The 24,595-nt window shown below is 51.3% G+C and overlaps 2 protein-coding genes and 1 long non-coding RNA gene across 6 annotated transcripts in view; 2 read left to right on the top strand and 1 right to left on the bottom strand.

Moving 5' to 3' along the window:
• MEI1 (meiotic double-stranded break formation protein 1) overlaps positions 1-5,464 on the top strand; it is a 68,311-nt gene extending 62,847 nt beyond the window's left edge. Inside the window, exons 27-31 of the mRNA XM_060112425.1 lie at positions 2,476-2,557; positions 3,159-3,265; positions 4,211-4,342; positions 4,534-4,646; positions 5,419-5,464. Of these exons, the coding sequence (XP_059968408.1) occupies positions 2,476-2,557; positions 3,159-3,265; positions 4,211-4,342; positions 4,534-4,646; positions 5,419-5,464 (480 nt within the window). The remainder of the gene's footprint in view (positions 1-2,475; positions 2,558-3,158; positions 3,266-4,210; positions 4,343-4,533; positions 4,647-5,418) is intronic.
• LOC132498592 (uncharacterized) lies at positions 1,762-6,760 on the bottom strand. The gene is made up of 3 exons (XR_009533780.1): positions 6,389-6,760; positions 5,663-5,783; positions 1,762-4,336 (listed from the first exon to the last, which is right to left on the bottom strand). It is a non-coding gene; the product is annotated as an uncharacterized LOC132498592 (long non-coding RNA).
• Positions 6,676-23,601, top strand: CCDC134 (coiled-coil domain containing 134). Of its 4 annotated transcripts, none has more exons than XM_060112428.1 (8): positions 6,676-6,951; positions 8,602-8,720; positions 9,421-9,542; positions 10,130-10,214; positions 12,033-12,214; positions 12,494-12,565; positions 13,398-13,458; positions 21,101-21,202. In XM_060112428.1, exons 2-8 carry the CDS (start codon positions 8,618-8,620, stop codon positions 21,115-21,117), a joined length of 642 nt encoding a protein of 213 aa, XP_059968411.1. In that variant the 5' UTR covers positions 6,676-6,951; positions 8,602-8,617; the 3' UTR covers positions 21,118-21,202. The 4 variants fall into 4 exon arrangements, with proteins under 4 accessions (XP_059968411.1, XP_059968412.1, XP_059968410.1 ...); XM_060112427.1 differs by lacking the exon at positions 13,398-13,458 and adding an exon at positions 7,348-7,433 and having other exon boundaries at positions 6,697-6,951; positions 21,101-23,601; XM_060112426.1 differs by lacking the exon at positions 13,398-13,458 and having other exon boundaries at positions 6,702-6,951; positions 21,101-23,601.
• Positions 23,602-24,595: the final 994 nt, after the last annotated feature.

Here is a 24,595-nt window from a genome sequence, read left to right as displayed (position 1 = left end):
ATATTCACCATTTAAAAAATATATATATAACAGAATTATTTTATTATAGGATCTTAGTAGAATCTTAAACAGTGGGAAGAATATTTATCCTATGATTTACCTGTATAGTATAAATACATAAATAAACAAGTCATTGCCTGGGATTAATTTCCAACTGATTTCTTTTTTTTTTTCCCTTTAGTATAGTCACCATTTTTTGAGTGTTAACTCTGAGCCAAGCACTGGTTAAACCCTCTTTATGCATTGCTCATCTTACCCTCTCAGACAGCCCAAGTAATCTTTTTATCCCCACTTAGCAAAATCAAGTAACCTTGGCCAGGATCACACAGATGGTAAGTGACCAAGCAAGGCTTCAAACCCGTCTGCCCCATACCTTAACCTCCAGGTTGCTGCCTTCCAAAGAATAGCATGAGGAGAGCATAGGATTTTTGTTGTTGTTGTTAGTTTTTACATTTTAAAAAATCAGTTTTATTGAGATATAACTTACATGCAATAAAATTCACTGATTTTAAATGTACAACTAGATGAGTTTTGACAAACATATACAGTTTTGTAAACACCACCACAATCCCGGTATAGATTTCCATCACCACAAAAAGTTCCCTTGGACCCCTGTTTAGTCAGTCCCTTCTCCCCATCCCTGACCCTTGGCAAACACTGATCTGCTTTCTGGCACTACAGTTTTACCATTTCTAGAATTCCATATAAATAAAATCATACAGTATGTGGTCTTATGTGTCTGTCTTCTTTCACTTAGCTTAATGCTTTTGAGATTCATTTATATTGTTGTGTTATCAGTACTTCATTTCTTTTTATTGGTGAGTAGTAGGCCCTTATGTGGCTATTCCACAATTTGTTGATCCACTCACCTACCAATAGATACTTGGGACTTCAAGATTTTTGGCTATCATGAATAAAGACTGAAGTACAAGTCTTTGTGAATATCCATTTTTATTTCTCTTAGATAAATGCCTAGGAGTGGGATTGGTGGGTCAAATGACATATTAGTTTTCTATTGCTGTGTAACTACATATCACAAATGTAATGGCTTAACACAACACCCATTTTATTATCTGACAATTCTCTACGTCAGAAGTCTGGGTGGGCTCGACCAGGTTCTTTGCTTAGGGTCTCACAAAGCTGAAATCAAGGTATTGGTCAGGCTGGGTGCTTATTTGGGAGAGCTGGGAAAGAATCCACTTCATCCTCCTGTTGGGGGTGGGTGGGTCTTTCAGCTCTTTAAGGCTACACACATTTTTTCTCACACAGCCCCTCCATCTTCAAACCAGCAATGCATGTTGAGTCCCTCTCACACTTCTGGACTCTCTGGTTCTTCTTCTGCTACCAGCCAGAGAAAGCTCTGCTTTTAAAGGACTGGTGTAATTAGATTGGGCCCACCCAAACAATCTCCCTTTTGCCATGTAATGTAACCTAATCACAGGAGTAACATCTGGGAGCAAAGGTCATTGGACCATCTTAAAATTCTGCCTACCACATATGGTAAGTGTATGTTTAACTTTATAAGAAACCATCAGACTGGGACTTCCCTGGTGGCACAGTGGTTGGGAATCCTCCTGCCAATACAGGGGACACGATCCTTGGTCCGGGAAGAACCACATGCCACGGAGCAACAGAGCCTGTCACCACAGCTGCTGAGCCTGAGCTCTAGAGCCCGTGAGCCACAACTATTGAGCCCGCGTGCCACAGCTACTGAAGCCTGTGAGCCTAGAGCCCGTGCTCCATAACAAGAGAAGCCACCACAATGAGAAACCTGTGCACCACAATGAGGAGTGGCCTGTGCTCGCCGCAACTGGCGAAAGCCCGTGTGCAGCAACAATGACCGAACACAGCCAAATAAATAAATTAATTAATTAATTAAAAAAAAAAAAGAAGCCATCAGACTGTTTTCCAAAGTGGCTGTACCATTTTTCCTTCCCATCAGGAGTGCATGAGAGTTCCAGTTGCTTCACATTCTTGCCAACACTTGGTACTGTCAGTCAGTTTTAGCTGTTGATGAGTGTGTAGTGGTATCTCAAGATGGTTTTAATTTGCATCTCCCTAACCCTAAGTTCTTTTCTTATGCTTATTAGAGCATAAAATTTTGTTTGATGAAAGGTTCTGCTGCTTTACAAAAAGATTTACATGCATTGGCTTAGATAAACTGTGTGGCTCTTACAGAATCTGTAATCTGTGAATCTCTTAATGGGGCCCAGGGCCCATCCTTTTTTGAAGCAAAACAGTCTCTCAAATGTAGGTAAATCATCAGTATAAGCACCGTGCTTTGTGTGTGGGTGAGAGATGAAACCAACAAACATTTCTTGATTATCTACAGAGCCACAATCCCAAATCTGAAATTCTGAAATCTAAATTGTTTTGAAAACCAAATGTTTTTTTCTTGGTTGGCACCAAAATCCACTGGTAGCAAAACCGGACGCGAACTTCTGTGGGGTTTTTGTTTTTGTTGTTTTCTTGCAGAAGGACCCTCTGTTGTCCCACGCTTGTGTCGGCTGCCTGGAGGCCTTGCTTGACTACCTGCATGCCCGGAGTCCAGACGTCGGTAGAAACTCTCCCCATTCTCTGATGTTCCCATGGGGGAGATTGGACGGGGCCAGCACCTGCCACCCTCCCACCCCAGACTCCCATCCTCTGTTCTGTGATTCACACTCATTTTTTTTGGCCGAGCCATGTGGCTTGCAGGATCTCAGTTCCTCAACCAGGGATTGAACCCAGGCCATGGCAGTGAAAGCCCAGAATCCTAACCACTAGGCCACCAGGGAGCTCCCTGATTCACACTCATTTTGTTTAATTCTTTTAACAATACTGCAAGGGCACTGCCATGCCCATCATACAGATGAGGACGCTGAGGTTCAGGGAGGTTAAGCAACTTGCCCCAACCAAGGTCACATAGCTCTTAAGTGGCAGAGCTCTTCCTGTTGCCTGCCTCCCACCATAGTGGGATATGTGGTCTCCCTGTGCCAGGCAGCATGGGTGGATAGAAGCCCAGGAGAAAGAAACGCCCTGGGGTCAGCTTGTCCGATGCCCTGCCTTTGCTGATCAACCCTTTTTTGAGCCAATAGGAGAAAGTTTTCTTTAGCAATGTTCCAAGGCCTTTGGAAAAGCAGCATTAACAACACACGGTTGACTGGTGTTTCCCATAGCACTCCATGTGGCCTCCCAGCCCTGGAATCGGTTTTTGCTATTTACCCTCCTGGATGCTGGAGAGAATTCCTTCCTCAGAGCTGAGATCTTGAGGCTCATGACCCTGGTAAGTGCAGAAAGGATGGTCCTGTGGTCTGAAGAATGTCATCCTCCAAGAAGGTAGAGGGGCTGGATGAGCCTTCACCCTACAAGAAGCCTGCCTAGAGAATTCCTCTGAATGTCCACATCTCCTCTGCCCAGACTACCCAGACATTCTTTCTCATTCACTCATGAAACACTGACCAGGCCTGCCCACCACCTGCCAGATCCTGTGCTGGGTACCAAAGATGTCAGTGAGCCAAATGTTCTGCCTTAAAGGCCCCTCTGTCTAGAGAATGAGATAGACCAGGAAATTAACAGTTAAAATATGATGTTATTAATGGAAGAGTAGAAGATAATGCTAAGTGCCTAGAAAATGGTAAGTGCCCACTGAATAAACAAGGCAGCAAGCCTGTGAATGATAGTGAAGTGGATCAATGAATAAATCAATGGTTGGTGTAGGAACCCAGAGAAGAGTAATTGCTTCTGCCAGAGCTGTGAGGGAGAAGTGAGTACGAATATAGTAAGCACCCAGTTAATGCCTGTATTTCTTTAATAAAATGAAAGCATTGAGCAGGGAAGGTAACATTTTAGCTGAGGCTTGAAGGATTAATAGGCAAAGAGAAGGAAAAGTATTGCAGGTACAGTATTGAAGTGAGAACAGCACGTATATGAGAATGTGGTGTGTCTGGGTAACCACACGTAGTCTAGTGTGAGGGTCAGGGTAGGAGTGGCGGGACTGAAGGGGTCAGCAGAACAAACTCTCAGGGTCTTGCAATCCTCCGCATTACCTCACTCTCCTGTGACACAACCCCACCCCTGCCTACCAACACTGAGCTCTTGAAGGCAGAGTTCTGTGGGCTTCAGATCCATGCCCCCAGCCCAATGCTGAGCCTGACAGGGCACAGCAAATATCTGTGAATGAAGGAGATGCCGAATCACCACATGTTTGGGGCTTCTCTCCCTGGGCCAGTTTGTGCGGTTCCGGAGCAGCAGCATCCTCTCTCGTGAAGAGGTGGGCCATGTTCTGCAAGGTGCAGCTTTGGCTGACCTCTCTACCCTCTCCAGCACCACCCTCCAGGCTCTGCGTGGCTTCTTCCTGCAGGTGGGTGGAAAGGGGATGCTATTTAGCCACTGTGAGGCCAGACCCTCTGTACCATCTTCCCTGTGGAGGTGGGGAGCTCTAGCCACAGCAGCCAACGGGAGGTCAGGAGTACAGGGGGTGGAGGGTAGAGAGGGCCTCTATGGAGTGGGCACTGAGAAAGCCTGTCTTCCCTACCCTCTTCTCCCCGCCAGGTCCAGAGCATGGGCCTCCTGGCTGATCATAGCATGGCCCAGACCCTGCAGGCCTCCTTGGAGGGTCTTTCCCCCAGGGCCTCCAAGGCCCAGCCGCCCCTACAGGACATGATGTATCCTTTCTTGCAACTGGGAGCTTTGGCCTGGGCAGGGTCACCCAGGCAATGGGAAGCTATAGGGTCATGCTTCAGGACAGAGAGTTGCACTGTCTTATAAGGCAAGCAGCGGTCAGTGAGAATAATTAACAGTGGTAGCAATGACAATGACTTGCTGTTTATTAAGTTCCTACCGAGGGCCAGTCATGTTACATGCACTGTATCTAATCCTCACAGTAGCTAGGAGAGTTAACACAGTTGTAACTTAGCTCAGAGAGGTTAAATGACGTGCCCAGAATCACACAGTGATAGCATTAGGATTTGACCCCAGACATGACCATCTCCAAAATCATATCACCAAACTCAGAAGGGAGCTAGTCCTTCCCCAGGAGCTTTGGAGAACGTTGCCCAAGCCCGGTTGGCACAGACGCTGCCCTAAGCACAACATGGTGGGGGAGGGTGCTGGGTGACTGGCACGTCCCTGAGAAAGCCTGGGGCTGTGGGCAGTGCTCAATGGCCCTCTGAGGGGTTGTTGTGGTGCTCCAGAGACACTGGTCTGGAGGTGTGTGTGTGGCCTCCCTGGCTCTCCTCCTAACCCTTTCCATGGAACGTTCCCTGATGTATAGCAACTACCTAGCCCAGGTGTTCAGGTCCCAGTTTTAGAATCCATCCCACTCTTCTCAGGTGCACCTCTGCTCTTGTCTGTTTTTCCCTTTTTGGGCCCTGGAAGTGTGGTTCTCCCATGGCTGGCCCCACCTCTCTGCTGTTCTCCTCTCATGTTTGCTGCCAGCTGCCTGGGAGGAGCGGCTGTATCCCTGGCCCACATCAGAGACTGATCTCAGGACCTGAAGGCCCAGAAACAGAACTGAGACCTGGAGAAGACAAAGTCAGGGCACACTGGTTTGGGGGAAATGGATGACAACTGCAGCCGTGCATCTGGAGCCATTTACTCCATTGTTAAAATAAAATCAGGAAATAGTGATATACTCACATGCCTGTGTGGGCTCTCCAAAAACATTTCACTTCGCACTTACCTTGGCTCCCTCCAGCTGGTTCCTCAGCCAGGATGGATGGCCTCCTCAGGGAGAGAGGGGAAGGGATTTGTTCTGCTAACACCAGCTGGTTACCTCAGTTGAAGACATCAGTTAGGCCATCCTTGGGGCAGAAGGGGCAGAGAAAGGTCATGTGTTTGGTGCTGCTGTGGTCCAAGTGCTCTGGGAAGTACTTTACCTGCTGCTTCACCTCAGGTGAAAGTGGAGAGAGGTACAATTTCCAGGCAAGGAAGGTGAGCACAAAACCTTCTCAGCCTTCTTAGCTGAGGGAAACTGCCCCAGCTCAGCTCTTCCCTGGCTAAAGTAGGTCCCCTGTGTTCCTTTCTCTCCCGGCCCTCCTCAGAGCGTGTATTTGTGCACACACGTGTGCAGTTCTTTCAATGTCTGCCCTCCACAACTGCCCGCGCGTGTTCTGAGCTCAGCTCACCAGGGCCTTTAACTCCCTTCCCGCCTGTCTGCCAGGGCCCCGGTGCCTGTAATTGGCTAGCCCTTGGGTCTGGCTGGACTGACCCTACGCAAAACTGGGCTGAACTCCGTCCTAATGATAGGACAGGGAAGGACCCCACGAAATTGGGTTAGAACTTGGTGGATCCGAGGGGCGAGCTGGGTATGCCCCAACTCTGCACTGCACGTTACCTAAAAAAGTGTTAGCCACGACCCACTAAACTGATCTTGACAACTGCAGTTTAAAAAACACTCAGCTGGTACCTCCCTGGTGGTCCAGTGTCTAAGACTCCCTGCTCCCAATGCAGGGCGCCGGGGTTTGATCCCTGGTCAGGAAAGTAGATTCTCACATGCAACTAAAGATCCCGCGCGCCGCAGCTAAGACCCGGTGCAGCCAAATAAATATTTAAAAAAACTCAAAACACTCAGCTAACGAAACAGTTTCGGGGAGGGCGCTGGGGAGGCCGCCCGGCCGGCAGGGGTCAGGGCCTCATTATTGCTGACGCGTCCTTTACTATGGACACACACCGCAGGCTATTTCCTCCAACTCGACCTTAACGCGGCAAGTGCGCAAGCCGCCACGCAGGGTGAGCGGGAGAGAACTCCCACGGCCCTCGGGCAGGGCTAGCGCCGGAGCCTATTGGGCGGGGCCGGAAGTTAGGTCAAGGAGCGGCAGTCGCGGCCCGCGATCTTTGGGTAGGGGCGGCGCTCGGCAGTTCCTGCGTGGCTGCTCTGGGACACTGTGAGGTTCTGTGCCTCTGCCGGTCGTCTGCGGACCCTCGAGGCGAGGTGCACGCTGACTCCTGTCCGCCCGCCCGCCCGGCCTGGTAGGTGGGGGCGGGGGCGCCGGGCGGCAGGCTCTCGTGGTGGTGGGGGGGCGGGGGAGGGACCGAGGGCCCAGAACTGGCTGCACAGGATGGGGGTTGGGATTCGCGGACCCGGACTCCTCTCCTCATTACAAAGACTTTCTCTTCCCGGAGCTCTAAAGGCTAGGGGCAGCGACCCTGGTCTCCGAGCCTGGGTTGCCGGCTCAGGATCCACCACCAAGCCACCTCTGCAGAATGGCCTCGGAGTCGCACGCCCAGCCGGGAAGAGCTCTGGGGACTCCTGGGGCAGGGAGCGGGATTGAGAGGCGGATAAGTGGGAGTAACAGTAGAGACAGCGGGATCTGCCCCACGCAGTCCGCTTTTTCGGCTTTCTTTTCCCACTTCTTCCTGCTTCAGTCATTACCGGCTGTCTGATTTCCCCTGGCCCCAAGTTCTGCCTTAACCAGTGTTTGGTTCCCTTGAGTCTGGAGTGACGGTGGAAGGTAAGGGTTCTGGGTGAGCTTGAACTATTTCTTCCCATTCTCTAGGCTTCAGTTGTCTCATCAGCGTGGGGCGGGGGCGGTCCTCTGGTTGATCTGTGTGGGGTCTCACTGTCAATAACTGAGCATCTCTAGGGCACACCTAGGTGTCCTAATAGAACAGTGGCCAGCTCTGAGGTAGCCTGTGCACATTAAGACTCTTGGTTTAGCCTGAGAATCCATGAGTGACTTTGGGCAGTCCCCTCATTTTTCTGTGCTTTGGTCTCCACGTTGGTAAAATTGGGCAGCTATCATCTGAGTAGAGGCTGCCTCTGACTACTGTATTTAATACTGCACTTTGCTGACTCCCTCTCATCTTTCTATGCTTGTTTTACAACTTTATTGGTTGTCTCTTAACCCTACTAGGGATGAAAGTACCAGTGTGCAGGGAATTTTGTTTGTCCCTGCCGTATTCCCGGCTCTAGAACAGTGCTTAGAACATGACAGGTACTCAGTAGGTAATTGGGAAATGTTGCCTAGATAGGAACAGGTGTTGCTTGTGGTGCCTATGGTTCCTAAGAGAATAACAGCCGTCTTATCCCAAGACTGTCTTGCCTCCTTTCCCACCCTGCACCCCTTCTTCCTATCTGTTGACAGAAGTCAGGAAAGGTGGGAAACCCCAGACGTTTCACATCTCTGACTGCCTGGGCCTCCTGAGAGGCCAGGATGGGGAATTGAGAGGCAGTGATATTGACCAGGCCCTCCTTCCTCAGGCACAGTGCCTCACCTAGCCTTCTGTCTCTGCAACAGGGAGATGACTTCCTTATCCGCATTTTGCAATGAGGAAGATGGAGCTCAGAGAGGCTGAGCAATTTGCCCGAGGTCCCGAAGTCAGGCTGAGGCAGAGCCAGAGCTCCAGTGCAGGGTTCCAGGCGTTGATCCCTGTTTTCTAAGCATCCCTGCCTTGCTGACTTTATCTTTCTCCCTCCCTCCTATCATCCCATGTCTTTATTTTGTGTCCGTTGGTCACTGGCCCTGGGCTAGGAACTGGGGCTCCAGGGCTTCCCAAAGCTGGGTTTTTGGTATTTGGAGGCTGTGTCATTATCAGGGGAAGTTGTTGTTCAACTCACTTTCTGTTTCCTATAACACCCAGCTCTGGGTCTCACTTTCTTTCTCTGGGTTACTCCCCTAGCTCCAGAGTCTTGGATATGGACCTTCTTCAGTTCCTGGCCTTCCTCTCTGTCCTGCTACTGTCTGGGACAGGAGTCACAGACACCCTGAGGACCTCCCTGGACCCAAGCCTGGAGATCTGTATCCTTTGGGGTTGGAGGTGTTTTTGAGGGGCCTATAAATGAGGTTTCTCTATACCCACAACCCCTTGGGAGATTCCAGGGATGGAGCAGACCCCCCTAATAGGAACAGTGGAGAAAAAGTAAGGTGCTCTAACCAGACTTGGTCAAGTCCTGTTCTGAACCTCAGTTTCCCCATATGTTAAATTGAGAAGGCAAGGCATATATCTCAGAGCCATGAGGATTCTTGAGGATTGTACATGTGCTTCTTTCTTTTTGGGTGAGACCCTGGCCAGAGACCAAGCCCTGGCATACTGGGCTGCCTACCCAAGGGCTGGGTCTTGAAAGAATAGAAACTCATAGAGAAGGGTGGGGGGCACCCCAGGCAGAGTGTACAGTGTGAGCAGAGGGGCGGAGGTTCTGGGAGCAGTGAGTGGCTGTGGGAAACTGGGGAAAGGCCACGGGGAGGGGAGGACAGGAGCCAGGTCCTGAGGGTTGTATTCAGGTTGTCGGGTGTGGAATCCTCAGTGAAGTGGATGAATGATACGTTTGCAGGATTTATATGTTTCTCAGAGAGTGTATTCATTCCCTGGGGAGTCCCAGGCATGCACATCTACGCCCCTGGCAGAGACTTGCTGGCCACGGTGGGCCCTCTCGATCGGGACCACTGGATTATCCAGGCAGGAGAACTGGTGCCAGTTCCTTAACTTAATGCTGCTCAGACAAGAAGATGTTTGAGGTGAAGCGGAGGGAGCAGCTGTTGGCGCTGAAAAACCTAGCACAGCTGAATGATGTCCACCAGCAGTACAAGATCCTTGACGTCATGCTCAAGGGGCTCTTTAAGGTGCATGCAGGCAGGGGGCAGCTCATGACAGGCCTGGTCTTTGATCTGGGCACTGATGGATGCGTAGGAGTTCCCCAAGGGGATGGTGTTCAATGAGGGGGAAGCACATGCACAGAAGATTTTTTTATATATATAATTAATTTATTTTTATTATTTATTTATTTATTTTGGGGTATGTTGGGTCTTCGTTGCTATGCGTGGGCTTTCTCTAGTTGCAGCAAGCAGAGGCTGCTCTTCATTGCAGTGCACAGGCTTCTCATTGCGGTGGCTTCTCTTGTTGCGGAGCACAGGCTCTAGAGCGCAGGCTTCAGTAGTTGTGGCACGCGGGCTCAGTAGTTGTGGCTCGTGGGCTCTAGAGCGCAGGCTTAGTAGTTGTGGCGCACGGGCTTAGTTGCTCCACGGCATGTGGGATCTTCCCGGACCAGGGCTCGAACCCGTGTCCGCTGCATTGGCAGGCAGATTCTTAACCACTGCGCCAGCAGGGAAGCCCCTCACAGAAGATTTGAAGTAGGGTTGAAGTAAATGGGGCTGGGGCCGGTCTGGGAAGACCTTTTCAAAGCCACTCAGCCCAGGTGGGGTTCCCTCAGGTGCTGGAGGACTCCCGGACAGTGCTCATTGCTGCAGATGTGCTCCCAGATGGGCCCTTCCCCCAGGACGAGAAACTGAAGGATGGTATGGTCTTCCCAATCTCTCCCTCTCCTCTTCCCCCCTCCATCCTTGATCTTCTCTAGCTGCTCCTTCCCTCTTGTTCTTGTCACTCTTTTTTCTCTCTCTGGAAGTACCCTCTTGTGGCACCTTCCAAGGAGTCTCTTTGGGTAGTTGGGCACTTAGTATATGATTCTCCGAGTGTTTCTCGGCTCGTTTCAGAGCCAGTTTCTGTGTCCCTGACACAGATATATTCTGTCGTGTGGTTTGGTGTTTGAGACGGGGGAACTAGGGAGGAGCCTTTGCCCACTTCCACTCCAGAAATCCTTGCCTTCACTACCCTGACCCTCCTGGTAGAGATGGCAAGGGTTGTTCCCATTTATAGGAGAAAAAACTGAGGCCTGTTGAAGTGACTGGCCCATGGGAGCAGTTACCATCACTCTTTACTACTGTTCTAAAAGCCTCAACTCCCTTAAATCCTTTTTGAGACAAGGTGAGACCAACATAGATAAATAAAAGAATATTTTTAATCCCTTCATCTCCTCTTCCAAGAATTTCTCTTCATTGGTAATTTCTCCCCATTAACTGGTTACAGTTCTAACAGTAGAGTTTGTTAGGTCGCACTGTCTGAGACAAGACCGAAGGAGCTTTTACATACTGAATGTTGGGCATGTTACAAATATCATCTCTAATCTCCACAGTAACTGAGGAAGGCACTATTACCTCCAGTTTCCACATGAAAGAGGACAGGTGGTTTGCCTGGCTCTTACCTGTAAACCAAGCGAACTCCTGAGTTCTTTGCAGTTCAAGATTGTTCTGAAGCCCAGGGGTCCCTGCCCCACTTGTCTCAGACCCAACCTGGCATATCTTTGTAGGAGTCTGCTTATCTCTGTGTGGCCTGGCCAGTGCTGGTGAGCGCTGCCTGAGCCTTATCTATAGGGGTCACTCAAACAGGGGCTGCCACCAGGGCTGGGTGTGTAGTTACTATTCTTCATGCTAGCCTGGGTCGGGGGACCTGCCACCATAATGGACACTAAACTCATTCTAAACTGATTTGTTGACTAGAGGAAGGATATTGGTGGGAAAACTGACCAAATTCAAATTAGGTCTGTGGATTGATTAATAGTATTGTATCAATGTTAATTTCCTGGTTTAGATAGTTGTGCAATGGTTATATAATATGATAACATGAGAGGAAGCCCAGTGAAGGAATTTTGAGGTGTATTATGTAAGTCTAAAATTATTTCAAAATAAGAACATAAGCATTTAAAATAAAATTGGGCATACACTAAAAAGAAAACAAACCCTGATGTGTTCCCTGGCCATCCTAACAGAACTGACCCCTCACAGACACTGTAGTTGTGTTAACACGAGGGCCCATCTCTGGACATTAGGACACCAAGTTGGGGAGGTTAGGCCCAGTGAAGCCTCATGGGATGCATATTCCTCCATGTGCAAAATGACACCCACCTCTCTGGTCCCCATGGTAAATGAGTCTTCTGGGCTGTGAGATACAGGGGAAAGAGCATGTCCTTTGGAGTCAGACAGCCCTAGGTTTGCAGCCCGGGTTTGCTACTCACAAGCCGTCAGCTTCAGTTTCCCGTGTGAGAAATGGGAATAGCAGACATGTCTCCCTCTAAAGGTGGTTTTGATGATTCAGTGACCTGGTAGACACAAAGCCCTTAGCATGCACTGTACATGTGGTCAGCAGCCTGTGGGCCTCAGACACCGTTCCCCTTCTCTGATTAGTGGGCTTGCCTCTGTTCTCTGGAGGGTGCGTAGGGCTGGCCAGGAGGGCTGTAGAAGGGCATCTCCCCTGGCCACTCATCAGGGTCCTTTCACCAGCTTTCTCCCAAGTGGTGGAGAACACGGCCTTCTTCGGTGATGTGGTGCTGCGCTTCCCAAGGATCGTGCACCACTGCTTTGACCACAACTCCAACTGGAACCTCCTCATCCGCTGGGGCATCAGCTTCTGCAACCAGTCGGGCGTCTTTGACCAGGGCCCCCACTCGCCCATCCTCAGCCTGGTAAGGACTAGGGTGGAGGAGGTCCGGGAGCCCTCTGTCTGGTGGTACTCTGTGAGCCACGCATCTGCCTTTAGTGAGGCCTGAATGTCAGCCCTTGGTTGTGTTTTCTGTGATAAGCCTTGGGCCACCTTGAGGTGCCCTTTCATGGGGTTCTATGCTGACCTGGGTCCCTAGGGGTCACCACCTGCCCCACATCTGTTCAGGCCTCGGAGGGAGTGGCCCTTGGGTGAGCAGGAGGCAGGAGAAGGCAGAGGATGACTAGCTTTTCCTCATCTGCAGATGGCCCAGGAGCTGGGAATCAGCGAGAAAGACTCTGACTTCCAGAACCCATTTAAAGTAGACCACACAGAGGTGAGCTGCTGGGACCTGTGGCCATGTCTGCTTGGCCTCTGCTGAGCCCTGGGAGGCCAGGGCCTGCAGGGGCTGGGGCACCTAGAATGGAGTGTGAGGGCTTTGGACTTGGAGCCAGAAGTGCCTGGGTCTGGGCCTGAGTATCACTCGCCCACTGGTACCTTCGGGCAAGCTGCTGGCCCTGTCTTAGCCTCAGCTCCCTGTCTGTCCATGCGGTGTGGACCTCAGCTGTGAGGGCCAGTCAGAGGCTATGAACACATCCATCCCAGTGCACGGTAGGCACTGTTCCCATCAGGCGAATGTCAGGGAAGCCATGGGAGGTCAGGCCATGCTTCTCTGCCCTTGAGCCTGTGAGCACCCAGCCAGGCTTCTGTCCCACATTCCTGCACATGTTCTCCTCCTAGGGGCTGAGGTGGGCTCTGAGAGCTGGAGGCTGCAGGGGAAGCACGACAGATACGGACACACAGTAGAGGGGAGGAAGAGATCAGAGGTGGCAGGGCAGGGCCTGGGCGGCAGGGAGGAAGGGCCAGAGCACTGTACTCCTCAAATCGCAGGCTCTCCTCAGGTGTAGGGAGGGACCTCTGAAGGTTTAGGATTTTGCTGCTGTTTCATGGATGCTGACAGGTTAGAGACATCAGAGTTTATTGCAGCAAAAGCAGTTGCTGTTGGCCTGGTCATGTGGGTTTCCTGTACTCCCCAAGTCCCAGGAGGGTGACACAGAGGGGCCCAGGCAAATGCCATGCATGCAGTGGGTTTGCATCAAGTCTAGGAGCACCAAGCTTGGGAAATTCACCACCTTTATAATGAACAGAAGCAAACCATGTCTTTGCAGGCAGACATCACCTCATCCTTCATGGTTGCTTTCTGCAAACACAACCTGAGAAATGGCCCAGGTACAGACTTGTCCGGTGTACCAGCAAGAATGTGCAGGGCGATAGAGATCACCTCCCCACAGTCCATCCATCAGCCCTACGTGTCTTGGCTTAACTCACATTTCTACGTGAATGTCCTATTCCATGATTAATCTGATCAGTAGAGACTAGGACCACATTTGTTCAGCTGTCAGACTGCTGTCAGTAGGACTCTAAGCAGCAGGATGAGGCCACGCACAGTGTTGATCTCAACCATGTGCTCCAGGGTCCTGGACTTAGCCAGCTCTGATAAGGCCTGGGGGGGCGGGGGCAGTAGGTCTTACATTCGAAAATCAACATGCGGTCGAAGACCAATCTATCATCTGTTACCACCCATACAAGGGTTTAGACTGAGCTGCCGATCTTTGATGTCATTGCCAGTGATTACAGGGGCCAATAGATAGACCCAAAGCAACGCTCATCCCCAGTGGAGAGGCCTTCTGTGGCCCACTGTCTCCTACATGTTACCACTTGATTTGGGTCACCATTGCATTGTTTGGCTGAGCCCTGGAGGCAGTGTTGCTGCTGAGTTGCAGTCTCAGTTGCCCTACATGGCATAACCAGGGTCGCTCAGGGATCAGGAGAAGCAGATGGATTTGTATGTCAGATTGAAGCAAGGTTGTACTGGTCTGTGTGTCTGCACAGGGTTACTCTGGGAGCTGCCTTTGATGGTATCAGGCACAGCAGAATAGTTCAGGACTGACTGCGTCTATGTGAATTTTCCTGTCACGTGGTTGAGAATGACACACTGGACAGCTAGTCTGACTCTCAACTGCAGCTGCCGCTTGGCTTGGGTGGACCCTAGGATTGTTTTGCCAGGCGGCAGTGCTGGATCTAAAGGACAAAGAGGATTAATTGTTCCACACACCTCCTGGGGTCCAAGGCACTCCCTCCCCAGATTATTGGTACAAAATCAACATGTCACATCCCAGGACCTATAATTTCACTTTTCTCCAATTATTCCCTACTTTAACTTAGACTTTTTGTTCAGAAGGGTCATATGTGAGTGGGACAAGGGCGTTTTTGCAAGATTTCTGCAGACACATATCTCCCATCTTGGCCCACATGGGCCACTACAGGGAGACTTGGCAAGGAGCGTACTCAACCAAGTGGTCATTATTCTTTTTTTTTTTTTTTTTTGGCCGTGCCACGCAGCATGCAGGATCTTAGTTCCCCGACCAGGGATCGAACCCGTGCCCCCTGCAGTGGAAGCGTGGAGTCTTAACCACTGGACCGCCAGGGAAAGTCCCCCAAGTGGTCATTATTCTAATGATTTTGGGCCGTACTGTTCCAACCAGGGACTCTAGGTAGCTGAACCAGAAATACAGAGTCCTCTGCTTTGTGTCAGTCTAAGGTGGTGAGTGTATTGCCACATTTAGTACAATGATGCATGTAGGTGGCAGTGCCAGTCAACTAGGCTGTTTAGGCTTGATCAGCCTTTTGATTCTAGTTGGTCTCATCAGAGAATTGGCTATGAGCATCTAAGCGAGTGACCCAGACTGTCCCATGGTCAACCACAGTTTGTTTCCACAGCTCATGGCCCCCAAGAGGGATGGCCATCTTTGATCTGCCTGTTTGTAGCCTGCTCATCTGGCAGACCAGATGGCTAGGACACTGACAACAGTCAGTAAGAATACAACATGCCTGGTCACTAGGAATATTGTCTAGGCAAGAGTGACAGCTTTTAATTCAGATTGTTGTCTTATTAGCCTTTATGGCAGTTGGTCTTCCAGTGTCATTCCTGGGGCTAGATGGCTGCTGCTGCCCATGGTCACCTGTGCCGAGGGTTCCCAAAGCCGCCCCAAGGTTGATGATTCGCTAGAAAGACTCACAGGACTCAGTGTGTACTTGTACTCGAGGCTATGATTTATTACAGTGAAAGGATCCACAGTAAAATCAGCAAAGGGAAAATGCTCCTTGGGTGAAGTCTAAGGGAAACCAGACACAAGCTTCCACGAGTCTCGCCCAGTGAAGTGACACAGGACACGATTTATTCCCCCAGCAACAGGTTATAAAAATACATGTGAAAAGTTGTCTATCAGGAGAGCCTGTTGAAGACTCAGTGCCCAGAGTTTTTACTGGGAACTGGTCATGTAGGCACCCTCTGCCTAGCACATACCAAATTCCAGACTCCAGAAGGAAAGTGGGTGTTTAGAATAAACCACATTTTTGCACAGTTTAGGTGCAGTGAGCCACTCTTATCAGTTAGGGTGATGGGAATCCCTCCCAGAAACCAAGTTCCTAGACACCAGCCAAGGACCAGCCTTGGAAACAAACCTTCTAAAAGATAGCAGTGAGGCCAGCTATGTTAACTCTTCTGCACAGCACCATCAGCTCTTAATTTAGGTGAATAATCAGAGGACAGGCCTGAGTGTTCAGAGGAACCTCTGACTCGAGGGCCCTGTTGAACTAGTGGCTTTGCTTCAGGTGACAGAGTGGGGGATATGGTTTTCCACACTAGCGTAGCTGCCTTCCCTTCATGTAAAACCAAGATGACACATCCTTCAAGGTTGCTTGCTGCAGTCACAACCCTGATAAATGGCCTGGGTAAGAACAGTCAGGGCTGGGTTCTTGGTATACGTGGAAAAAACATGCAGGGATGCTCAAGGCCATGGCAGATTGCCTTTCCCAATGAGGGGCCTCCCACGGAGATGCTTTTTTTGCTGTGTCACTGGCCCTCCTTGCCCTGCAGATCGTGAATGCCTCTCACACACGAGGAGGGTGAGAGCATGGGGCACTGAGACAATGGGCTCCAGGATAGATGTAATTTAGCTTCATCATAATGTGCTCTGCTTGGGCATACCTCAGAAGCAACATACTTTCCTTACTTTTATTGGCTGGGGACGGTCCCAAGATTTTACTCACTTTTTGGTATCCCGTGTGGACCTGTCCACCAGCAACAGCCCAGGTTTGCTCCGCTCACCTTGGATATTCTCTCCATACCAGTGGGTGTTCCGGGAGTCCCCTCCTACTACATACCCATCACTAGAGCCAACTTGTATCAGGCTTCGTGCTGGCCATGTCCCAGTCCAGAGGGAGCTGGCCCTCTCCCTGCTCTGAAGATGCTCACCGTCTGTTAGGGAAGGTAGCAGAGAAACACAGTCCCAATCTAGCACGAACTCTGTACCAGTGCAAGAGGGAAGGACCCATGCGAGGGAGCCTATGGAAGTAGGGGGTGGAGGCTCTGGGATAAGTAAGGAGTGCGGGGTTGACCAGCTCAGGGAAGACCTTCCCAGGCAGAGGGACCAGCTTGCACAAAGGCTCAGAGGCATAGCACATGCACTTGTTCAACGTTTAGTGAGCATCTACTGAATCCTAGCCACTAGAGAAGCGTTCTAGCTCTGCCCTCCTGGGAATGGCATTCTAGTTGGAGGAGATAGACAGTCAATAAAAAATATATGATAGGTGGTGATAAGGGCTACGGAGAAAAAAAGCAGAGGAACGTGGTTAAGGAATTCCAGGGATAACATGGGAATACAGTTGCTATTTCACATGACTCGGACACAGAAGGTTCTTACTGCAAAGACGTGAAACAGCAAGGGAGCCAGCTCTGTCTCTGGGGGAAGAACATTCCAGGCTGAAAGAGCAGCAAGTGCAAAGGCCCTGAATTGGAAGCATATTTGGAAGGGTGGGGAGTGTGAGAGGGGGTGAGGTCAGAGTTGTAGGTCAGAGCACAGGACCCTTGCATGTCTTCTCAAGGGCTTTGGCTCCAAGACACATAGGAGCAGGGTGAGGGTCTCTGACTTATCCTTTTAAAGGATCAGCCTGGCTGCTGTGTGGAGAATAGTGACGGGGACCAGGGAGGAGATGGATACCGGTAAGGAGGATGCTGTGCTTGTCTATTTGGGAGTTAATGGTGGCTTGAACCAGGGTGACAACAATGGTGCTGGTGAGGAATGGTGAGATTTTGGTTCTGTTTTGAAGGCAGAGCCAATAAGATTCACTAAGGAAGCAGATCTGGAGTGAAAGAGCTGCATTAAGGATGACTCGACGATTTTTTACCTGAGTGTGTGGAAGAATGGGGCTGCCGTTTCTAAAATGGGCAGACTGGTGGGACAAGGTCGAGGGCTGGATCGGGGATCAAGACCTCGTTTCTGGACCTGATGGGCATGTGAATGAAGATGTCAAGGAGGCAACTGGGTATATGACTGGATTTCAGGGGAGAGCTTAAAGCTAGAGCTGCAAATGTGAGAGTAGCAGAGGGGTAGGGCAGATATAGCAGTGGTCTGAGGCCTGAGGCCTGAGATGTGCCTGCACTTAGAGACGGGAGAATGAGGAGGAGCTAGCAGAGCACCCAGGACGGATCAGTGAGTGCTAGTGTAGCAAACCCAAGAGGGAATAATTTCCCAGAGGCCATGTGAGGAAAGTGACACGAAGGAGGAAGTGATCTTCCTGTCAGGTGCTGCTGGAGGGTCAAGGAAGATGAGGCTGAGAATCAGCCACTGGATTTAGCAGCATGGAGACATGCCATCAGAGATCTCAGTAAAAGCTGTTTTGGTTGAGTGGTGGGGACAAAAGACTGAGTTTGGAGAAAATGAGAGGAAAGGAAGTGGACGCATCCCGTCAAGTACAGGTGACGCTTTTGAAGAGGGTTTTTTTTTTTTTTTTTTTATGTTTCAGGTGTACAGCATAGTGATTCAGTTTTTTTTTTTTAATTTAATTTATTTTTATTTTTGGCTGTGTTGGGTCTTTGTTGCTGCACGCAGGCTTTCTCTCGTTGCGGCGAGCAGGGGCTACGCTTGGTTGCACAGGCTTCTCACGGCGGTGGCTTCTCTTGTTGCGGAGCACGGGCTCTAGCCATGCGGGCTTCAGTAGTTGGGGCTCACGGGCTTAGTTGTTCCATGGCATGTGGGATCTTCCTGGACCAGGGCTCGAACCTGCGTCCCCTGCATTGGCAGGTGGATTCTTAACCACTGCGCCACCAGGGAAGCCTGTGATTCAGTATTTTTACAGACTATACTCCATTAAAAGTTATTACAAGATGATAGCTATAATTCCCGATGTTGTACATTATATCCTTGTCGCTTATGATAAAGGTTTTGTTTTCAGGGGGAGCAGATCAACGGGAGACTAGCTGGAGGAGGGTGTGGGTTCCAGGGGAGAGTTTAGTGTGATGGGAGAGACTACAGCACGTTTGCATGTTGATGGGACCCCCCCCCCCAACCTATTAGGAAGAACAATGGTGTAGGGGTAGGAGAGTTGCTGGAGCCTCATCCCTGAGGAAGGGAGGGGGGAGAGGAGAGCTAGTGCCTGGGGGGAGGCATGGCCTAGCCTGGAAGAGCAGTGTGGGCACAGCAGCAAGTGGGTTGGTGGGTATGGTGGTGGGAGCTTGTGGAAGTTGTCTTCTGAGTGTTTCCATTCTTTTTGGAACAGGAAGCAAGGTCAGGGGCTGCGAGTGAGGAGGGGAGGAGTGATGGAGGTTCGAGGAGAAGGTGTGTCTAGGAGAGCAGGAGAGTGAGTAGACCAGGGGAACATTCTGGATTGTCAGGCAGCACGAAGGGTCCACTCGAGGTTAGCATCAGAATTTAAAGTAGGCATTAGCCAGACCTAGCGGGGAGGAGATCCAGGAAAGGGATAGGCGTTGTTTCTCTTCCTCTTCTGACCCACCTAGCTGGGGCTGGTGGGGCCAGGATCTCTTGACTTGTCCTTCCCCAAGCCAGAGCCAAGAGTGTGGAGTCATCTGTGGCTTGAGGGGTCTCCCAGCTCCTCCTTCCTCCCAAGAGGATCAGAATTAACTTGTAGGGATAGGAGGCAGAGTGTGATAGGGAAAGCACTGGTCAGGGAAGTGGGAGGCCTGGCGGCTAGCCCCAGTTGGGACTAGCTGTGTGACCTGAGCAGATCACTTACCCTCTCTGGGCTGCACTTCTCTGACTTCACCCCATCTTCCAGACTTGTGGTTCAGTCTAACATGGTAGGTGGATTACTCCACAAGGTGGAGCCCCTAATTTGTTTTTAATGTCTACCTTGATCACATATTTATCAGATTTATCGTATGAACAAATAAAATGGATGTATTTCACAACAAAGTTACATGAGTTTTGGGTACTATTGTATCTCATATTCTAACGTGATTCATTCATTCATTTAAAAAATACATGCTAAGTGCCATCTATAAGCCCGGCAGGCCCTGCACTGGGGGCTTGTGGCTCAGTGAGCAGCGTCCGACACGATCTGCCTGTCCTCGTGGAGAGTGTGGTCCAGTGGGGGCAACAGGCATGAAGCAGGCGGTCACAGAGGCAGGTGATGGCAGGGGAGAAGCACTGAGAAGGAAACAGAGGAGGCAGCCCCAGCCGGGAGCCAGGGCAGGTCCCCAAGGACAGTGACAGCTGAGCTGGAGCTAATGTGGCAGAGGGGGTGGGGACTGGGAAGAGCCACAGCACATGCAGAGACCTGGAAGTGGGAGCGAAGGAACCCAGGGACCAGAAGTGAGGGAGGAGGAGAGGGGGGCAGGGTGGACCTGCAGATGCAGCTGTGTGGAACCTTGTCCTGAGAGTAATGGCGAGTCGTGGAAGGGTTTAAGCAGGAGTCAGCTAACTGAAAAGTAGCTAACTGCAGTGAGGAGAATGGTTTGAGAGGGGCCAAAGAGGGTGTGGAGAGACCCTGGGAGATGCCCAGATTTATCAGGAGGGCGGTGGGGGAGGTGATGGGGGTACCAGTAGGATAGGCGAGACGGAGAGAAGTAGACGGGTTTGAGACTTAGGGGGTACAATGGGCCAGGCCTTGGCAAGGGACTGTGAGGGGTAGGGGTGGGGGTGGGGGGAATGCTTGGTCTCTGCCCTGCTTGCCTCGACTGGGTTGTGGGGCACTGCTGTTCATGAGGACAGAGACTCTGGAAGGGGACTGGGTTTGGGGGAGATGGAGCCGTGCTGGGTTTGGGGCATGTTTGCACATTAGTGGAGGTGTCAGACAGGCATTTAGATAGGGAGATGCATGTTTGAGTGGTAACTGACCATAGGGGTGGAACGGAAGCCCTGGGATCAGATGAGCCAGTCTGGAGAGTGGGGGAAGAAGAGCAGAGGGCCTGGGGATGACCCCAGCTGAAGTCCTCATCCTCCTCCTACCCAGCTCGCCCCGTGTTTCCATCTCCTCCCTGGGTTCCACCGTGCATCCACTGTGGAAGCCACGAGTCTGGGCACCACTGTTGTCGACTTTCCACCTCTTTCAGGCTCTGACGGTTTAACCTCTGGCCCACCTGCTTCCCGTACACTCCCTTGCCTAGACGTTGCAACTTGTTCGCAAGCGGCAGGACCCCTGTTGTCTTACTCTTGCCGGCTGCCGTCTCCTCCTCAGGGTTCTGGGGGTCTGTGGTGGTCTTCGGCTCTCAGCCCCTTCACCCTGAGTGGAGTCTTTTTGTTGTTTCTCGGATGCGCCATGCAGGTCCGGCACCTGTCCCTCTGCTTGGAATGTCCTCTTCCCTCGTCCTGTTTGCTTGGCAGGCTCCTGCTTATCTTCCAAGGCCCGCTCAGCAGTTTCCCCAAAGCCCATGTAGCTATCTCCATGTCTGCGGACTGCCCGAGGGCAGGGCCTGTGTCTGAGTGACCTTCCTGTCCCCACAGCAGCCTAGCTCAGAGGGAGCTCTTTGCTGCCAGCAGACTTAATCAGACCACTCTGCTCTTCCCCTCAGTTCATCACCAGCACTGACCCTTTCCAGAAGGCCCTGAGAGGAGAGGAGAAACGCCGGAAGAAAGAGGAGAAGCGGAAGGAGATCCGAAAAGGCCCTCGGATCTCAAGATCCCAGTCCGAGTTATAGCCCTGGAGCAGCCCAGGGCTCAAGGGGCCAGGAGGAGGCCAGTCGGGAGGAAGAGGAGAACGCAGCGGTATGACTGGTGGTGAGAGCTGGCCCCTGTGAGAGGGGAGGCCGAGTTTGCTCAGCCCCCTGGAGCCGGCTCTGAGCCGCAGCTGAAGGGACTGGGCTGCAGAGGGCTGCATTTCTTCCCAGGGACCTCCCTGGAGGGGTGCCAAGGGAGCCTTCAGAGGGCGCTATGCTGCAAACCTAACCCTGTAGAGACGCTGGGGGGAGCAGGAGGGATCCTGGGCTGGACTCTCCCGCTGGGTTAGGACCGCCGGCCGGCTGGCTGCTGCCCTTCCTGGTGAGGCGGTAGAACTAGGCTCTGAGCCATGTGTGGAGGTGTCATGCCTGGTGCTGGCCCCACAGTGTCACTGAGTTGCCTGGCACAGTTGTCCCCTGCAGAGACAATAAAAGCCAGCAAATGCTCTGGGCTAGCAGGTTGGTTTGGGCCCCAGGGAGCTGTGAGCTGTGAGAGGGGCCTGGGTCGGGGGATAGGGGGCCCTCAGATGTAGAGACCACCTTAGAGGATATTCCTCCTCCTCAGAGGAGCCTCAAGCCGTGGCGGGGCAGCAAAGCAGGGGCTTGGCTTTGACCTCCAGCTCCCTTCTCAGCACTGTCATGGACAAGGGATCAGTGTTGAGAAGGGACCAGAAGTATCCTGGGAGGGTGTTTAGCCCCAGACAGCCTTGGAGCAGCATGATCTCTGTCCTCAGCTATCCAGGGAAGTCATTGAGCAGGCTCGGGGAAGAATCAACTTGTCCTCTCTGGCAGCGCAGGGAGACCGTAGCCTGCGGGCGGGGGCTCTTGGGGGACAGGCTGCAGCTCTGCAGGAGGCTGTGCTTTGTAATGGTAGGGCTGCTCCAAGCTGGATTGATCAGACAGCAAGCTCCCTGTGTCAGGAGGTGTGTAAGAAAGGACCAGGGCCATGGAGCAGGGAAGCTGCAGAGGGAGTTAGGCCCTGAGTGGGCAGCCGCCCTTGTCATATCCCTTCCAGGCAGAAAAGGGAGGGGCTCTGGGGGGAATTCTAGCTCTGTCTCTTTGACTTTGCCAAGCCAGGGGAGAGACACACAACTATCCCCAACCCTCTACCACTAACAGTGCCCAAGGGAGACGCAGGGTCTTAGCCCATCAGACTTGCTGAGTGACCCTGGCCCACCCCTTCCCTGTGCTGTGGCTTCATTGGTGTAATGAATTTGATAATGTCTGAACCCTCTGGCCAGCCCTAAACTGCTTCTCTGAGGTTGGGACCTGGCTTCTCAGTGACAAGAGCCCTTCTCTGATGGTTCTTCGGTCGTCCTGTAGATTTGCTGAGCACCCACTATATGCACAGCCAAAGAGAGGAGCCCAGTCTTAACTTGTGTTCACCTCTGTCCCATTTAGCATCTTTGTCCTCCTGGGTTCTTCCTTCTACACCTTCACTTCTCACCATCTTGATTGATCCCTTCCTCTCCACCCTCCAGTGGGCCCAAGTTTTCCCATCTGACACCTTCAAAGGTACAAACAGAACCACTCTGCTCTCCTCCCTGGGCAGCTCCAGCTGGGAGCTGTGGGAACAGCTGCAGAGTGGGAGGCACTGTGCCCATTTACCTGACCTCCTGGTACTCAGGTAGCCCTCTGCAGAGGGTTACTGAGGCTCTGGGACGGGAAGGCGTTGGACCAAAGTGAAAGTGAGTCATATGGTATGCCAGCAGACAGTCACCCCCCACTGTGGGGAGCCCTGTGAGAGCCACTGAATGGTGGAGTTGCAGGTGGCACTGTCCAGCTCAGTGCCTGGTCCAGAGCAGGGCAGCAGGGTTTTTGGTTTTCTGTTTCAGGGTGAGACTAGTATAATCTATACCAACCCTCCTGCATGTAAACAATGAAAAGAACTTGTCTTTTTCCCCCCCAAGTAAGGTACTTTATTTATTATGTTATACATGTTAATTATAAAAAGTAATTTAAGTAATACTGAAATACCAAGAAGAAAGTAAAATTCACCCTAAATCCCACCATTCCCATAACCATCACTGACACTCAGCTCTTGGGTCTTCCATCCTTTTTGTCCTTCATGTGACACACAGATCACGTGTAACTTTTCAGTTACAGTAGCTACCTTGTATGGGCACTGTGTGTCAGGACTTATTCTAAGTGCTGGCTTGCATCAGCTCCTTCTGCCTCGGGGCCTTTGTCCATGTTTTGTGTTCCCCTAGCTATGCCAGATGCAGTTCTCTCCTCATAATTTTAGGTTTTGTCTTAAATATCAATGCCTGTTTTCTTCACCAGACTGGAAGCTCTCAGAGGGCAGGAACTGTCTCTTTGCCTGCCACAGAAATGTTCAATAAATATTGTCAAATGAGTGTGCAGATGATCTCACTTAATCTTCACCACTACAAGGGTGCACTGTTTCCCCCGTTTTAGAGATGAAAAAACTGAGGGGAAAAAAAAAGTTATTTAACCAGCCCAAAGTCACACGGTTTGTAAGTGAATCCACATGGCTGCCTCCACCCAGCCTTTGAACTCTTAAGTCTTGACCACAAAGCAACTGGTACCTCTCACAGACTAGCAGGAAACATAATGTTTCCTTTAAACAATATATCGGGGAAGTCTTTGTCAACAGGTATATTCATCAGGTCCTTATTGGGCTTCCCAGCTTTTCCCAGTTACAGCGGACTCTGATGAGCTCCTTTGAGGGCACACTTCTCTGAGCACTCATACGTTTATTCCTTAGTATAAATTCCTAGAAACCTGCACAGTTGTTTACATCGTGACCAACTGCAACACTGGAAGTGCGGTGGCTGAAGGAGTGGGAATCCGTGGGTGGGTTGCGCCTCAGAATCCCTGCGGAACTTTGTCAAGATGTGCTCGGAACCCACCTCAGAATGTCTGTGGTGGTTCCGGGCACTGGCATTATTTTAAAGGACTGCAGGAGATTCTGAGGTACCCGGGGTGAGGCAGCTGGAGTAAGCGCGTGGTCGCGGCAGTTGCAAGGGCGCAGGGTTTGTAAAATACGCTCCGTACTTGGGCAGTTCGCGAGCCTCGGTAGCCACCTTTGTAAGGGGCTTGGGAGAAACGCGACGTGAACGATCTCCATACTCCTCCGGGCCCCAGTGCTGGGGTCCAGTTTTAATTCTACCCGCCTCCCAAGTGGGCTGGGGGGCGGGGGCTAGGGTGGGGGAGAGACAGCTGGGACAATGACGTAATGTGCTCAAGGCTCACTCTGGGGGCGCCCACCGGGCGGGGGAGGTGGAAGGTGTTAACCCTTCATTCCCCAGCGGGTGGATGGAGTAGCTTGTGGAGCCGAACCAACAGAAAAGGGAGCGGTTCCTTTAAACTACGGGAAGGAGGTTGGGC

Source organism: Mesoplodon densirostris, chromosome 11 (assembly GCF_025265405.1).
Source record: "Mesoplodon densirostris isolate mMesDen1 chromosome 11, mMesDen1 primary haplotype, whole genome shotgun sequence".
In the NCBI taxonomy this organism is placed as follows: Eukaryota; Metazoa; Chordata; class Mammalia; order Artiodactyla; family Ziphiidae; genus Mesoplodon; species Mesoplodon densirostris.
This window is presented reverse-complemented; position numbering and strand designations above follow the sequence as displayed.

Excerpts from the sequence above, each read along its gene's own strand:
- CCDC134 (XM_060112427.1), top strand. The coding sequence starts at position 8,618 with ATGGACCTTCTTCAGTTCCTGGCCTTCCTCTCTGTCCTGCTACTGTCT. Across the intron at positions 10,215-12,032 it reads GGACGAGAAACTGAAGGATG|CTTTCTCCCAAGTGGTGGAG; the intron begins GTATGGTCTTCC and ends TCCTTTCACCAG. Across the intron at positions 12,566-21,100 it reads TTAAAGTAGACCACACAGAG|TTCATCACCAGCACTGACCC; the intron begins GTGAGCTGCTGG and ends TCTTCCCCTCAG.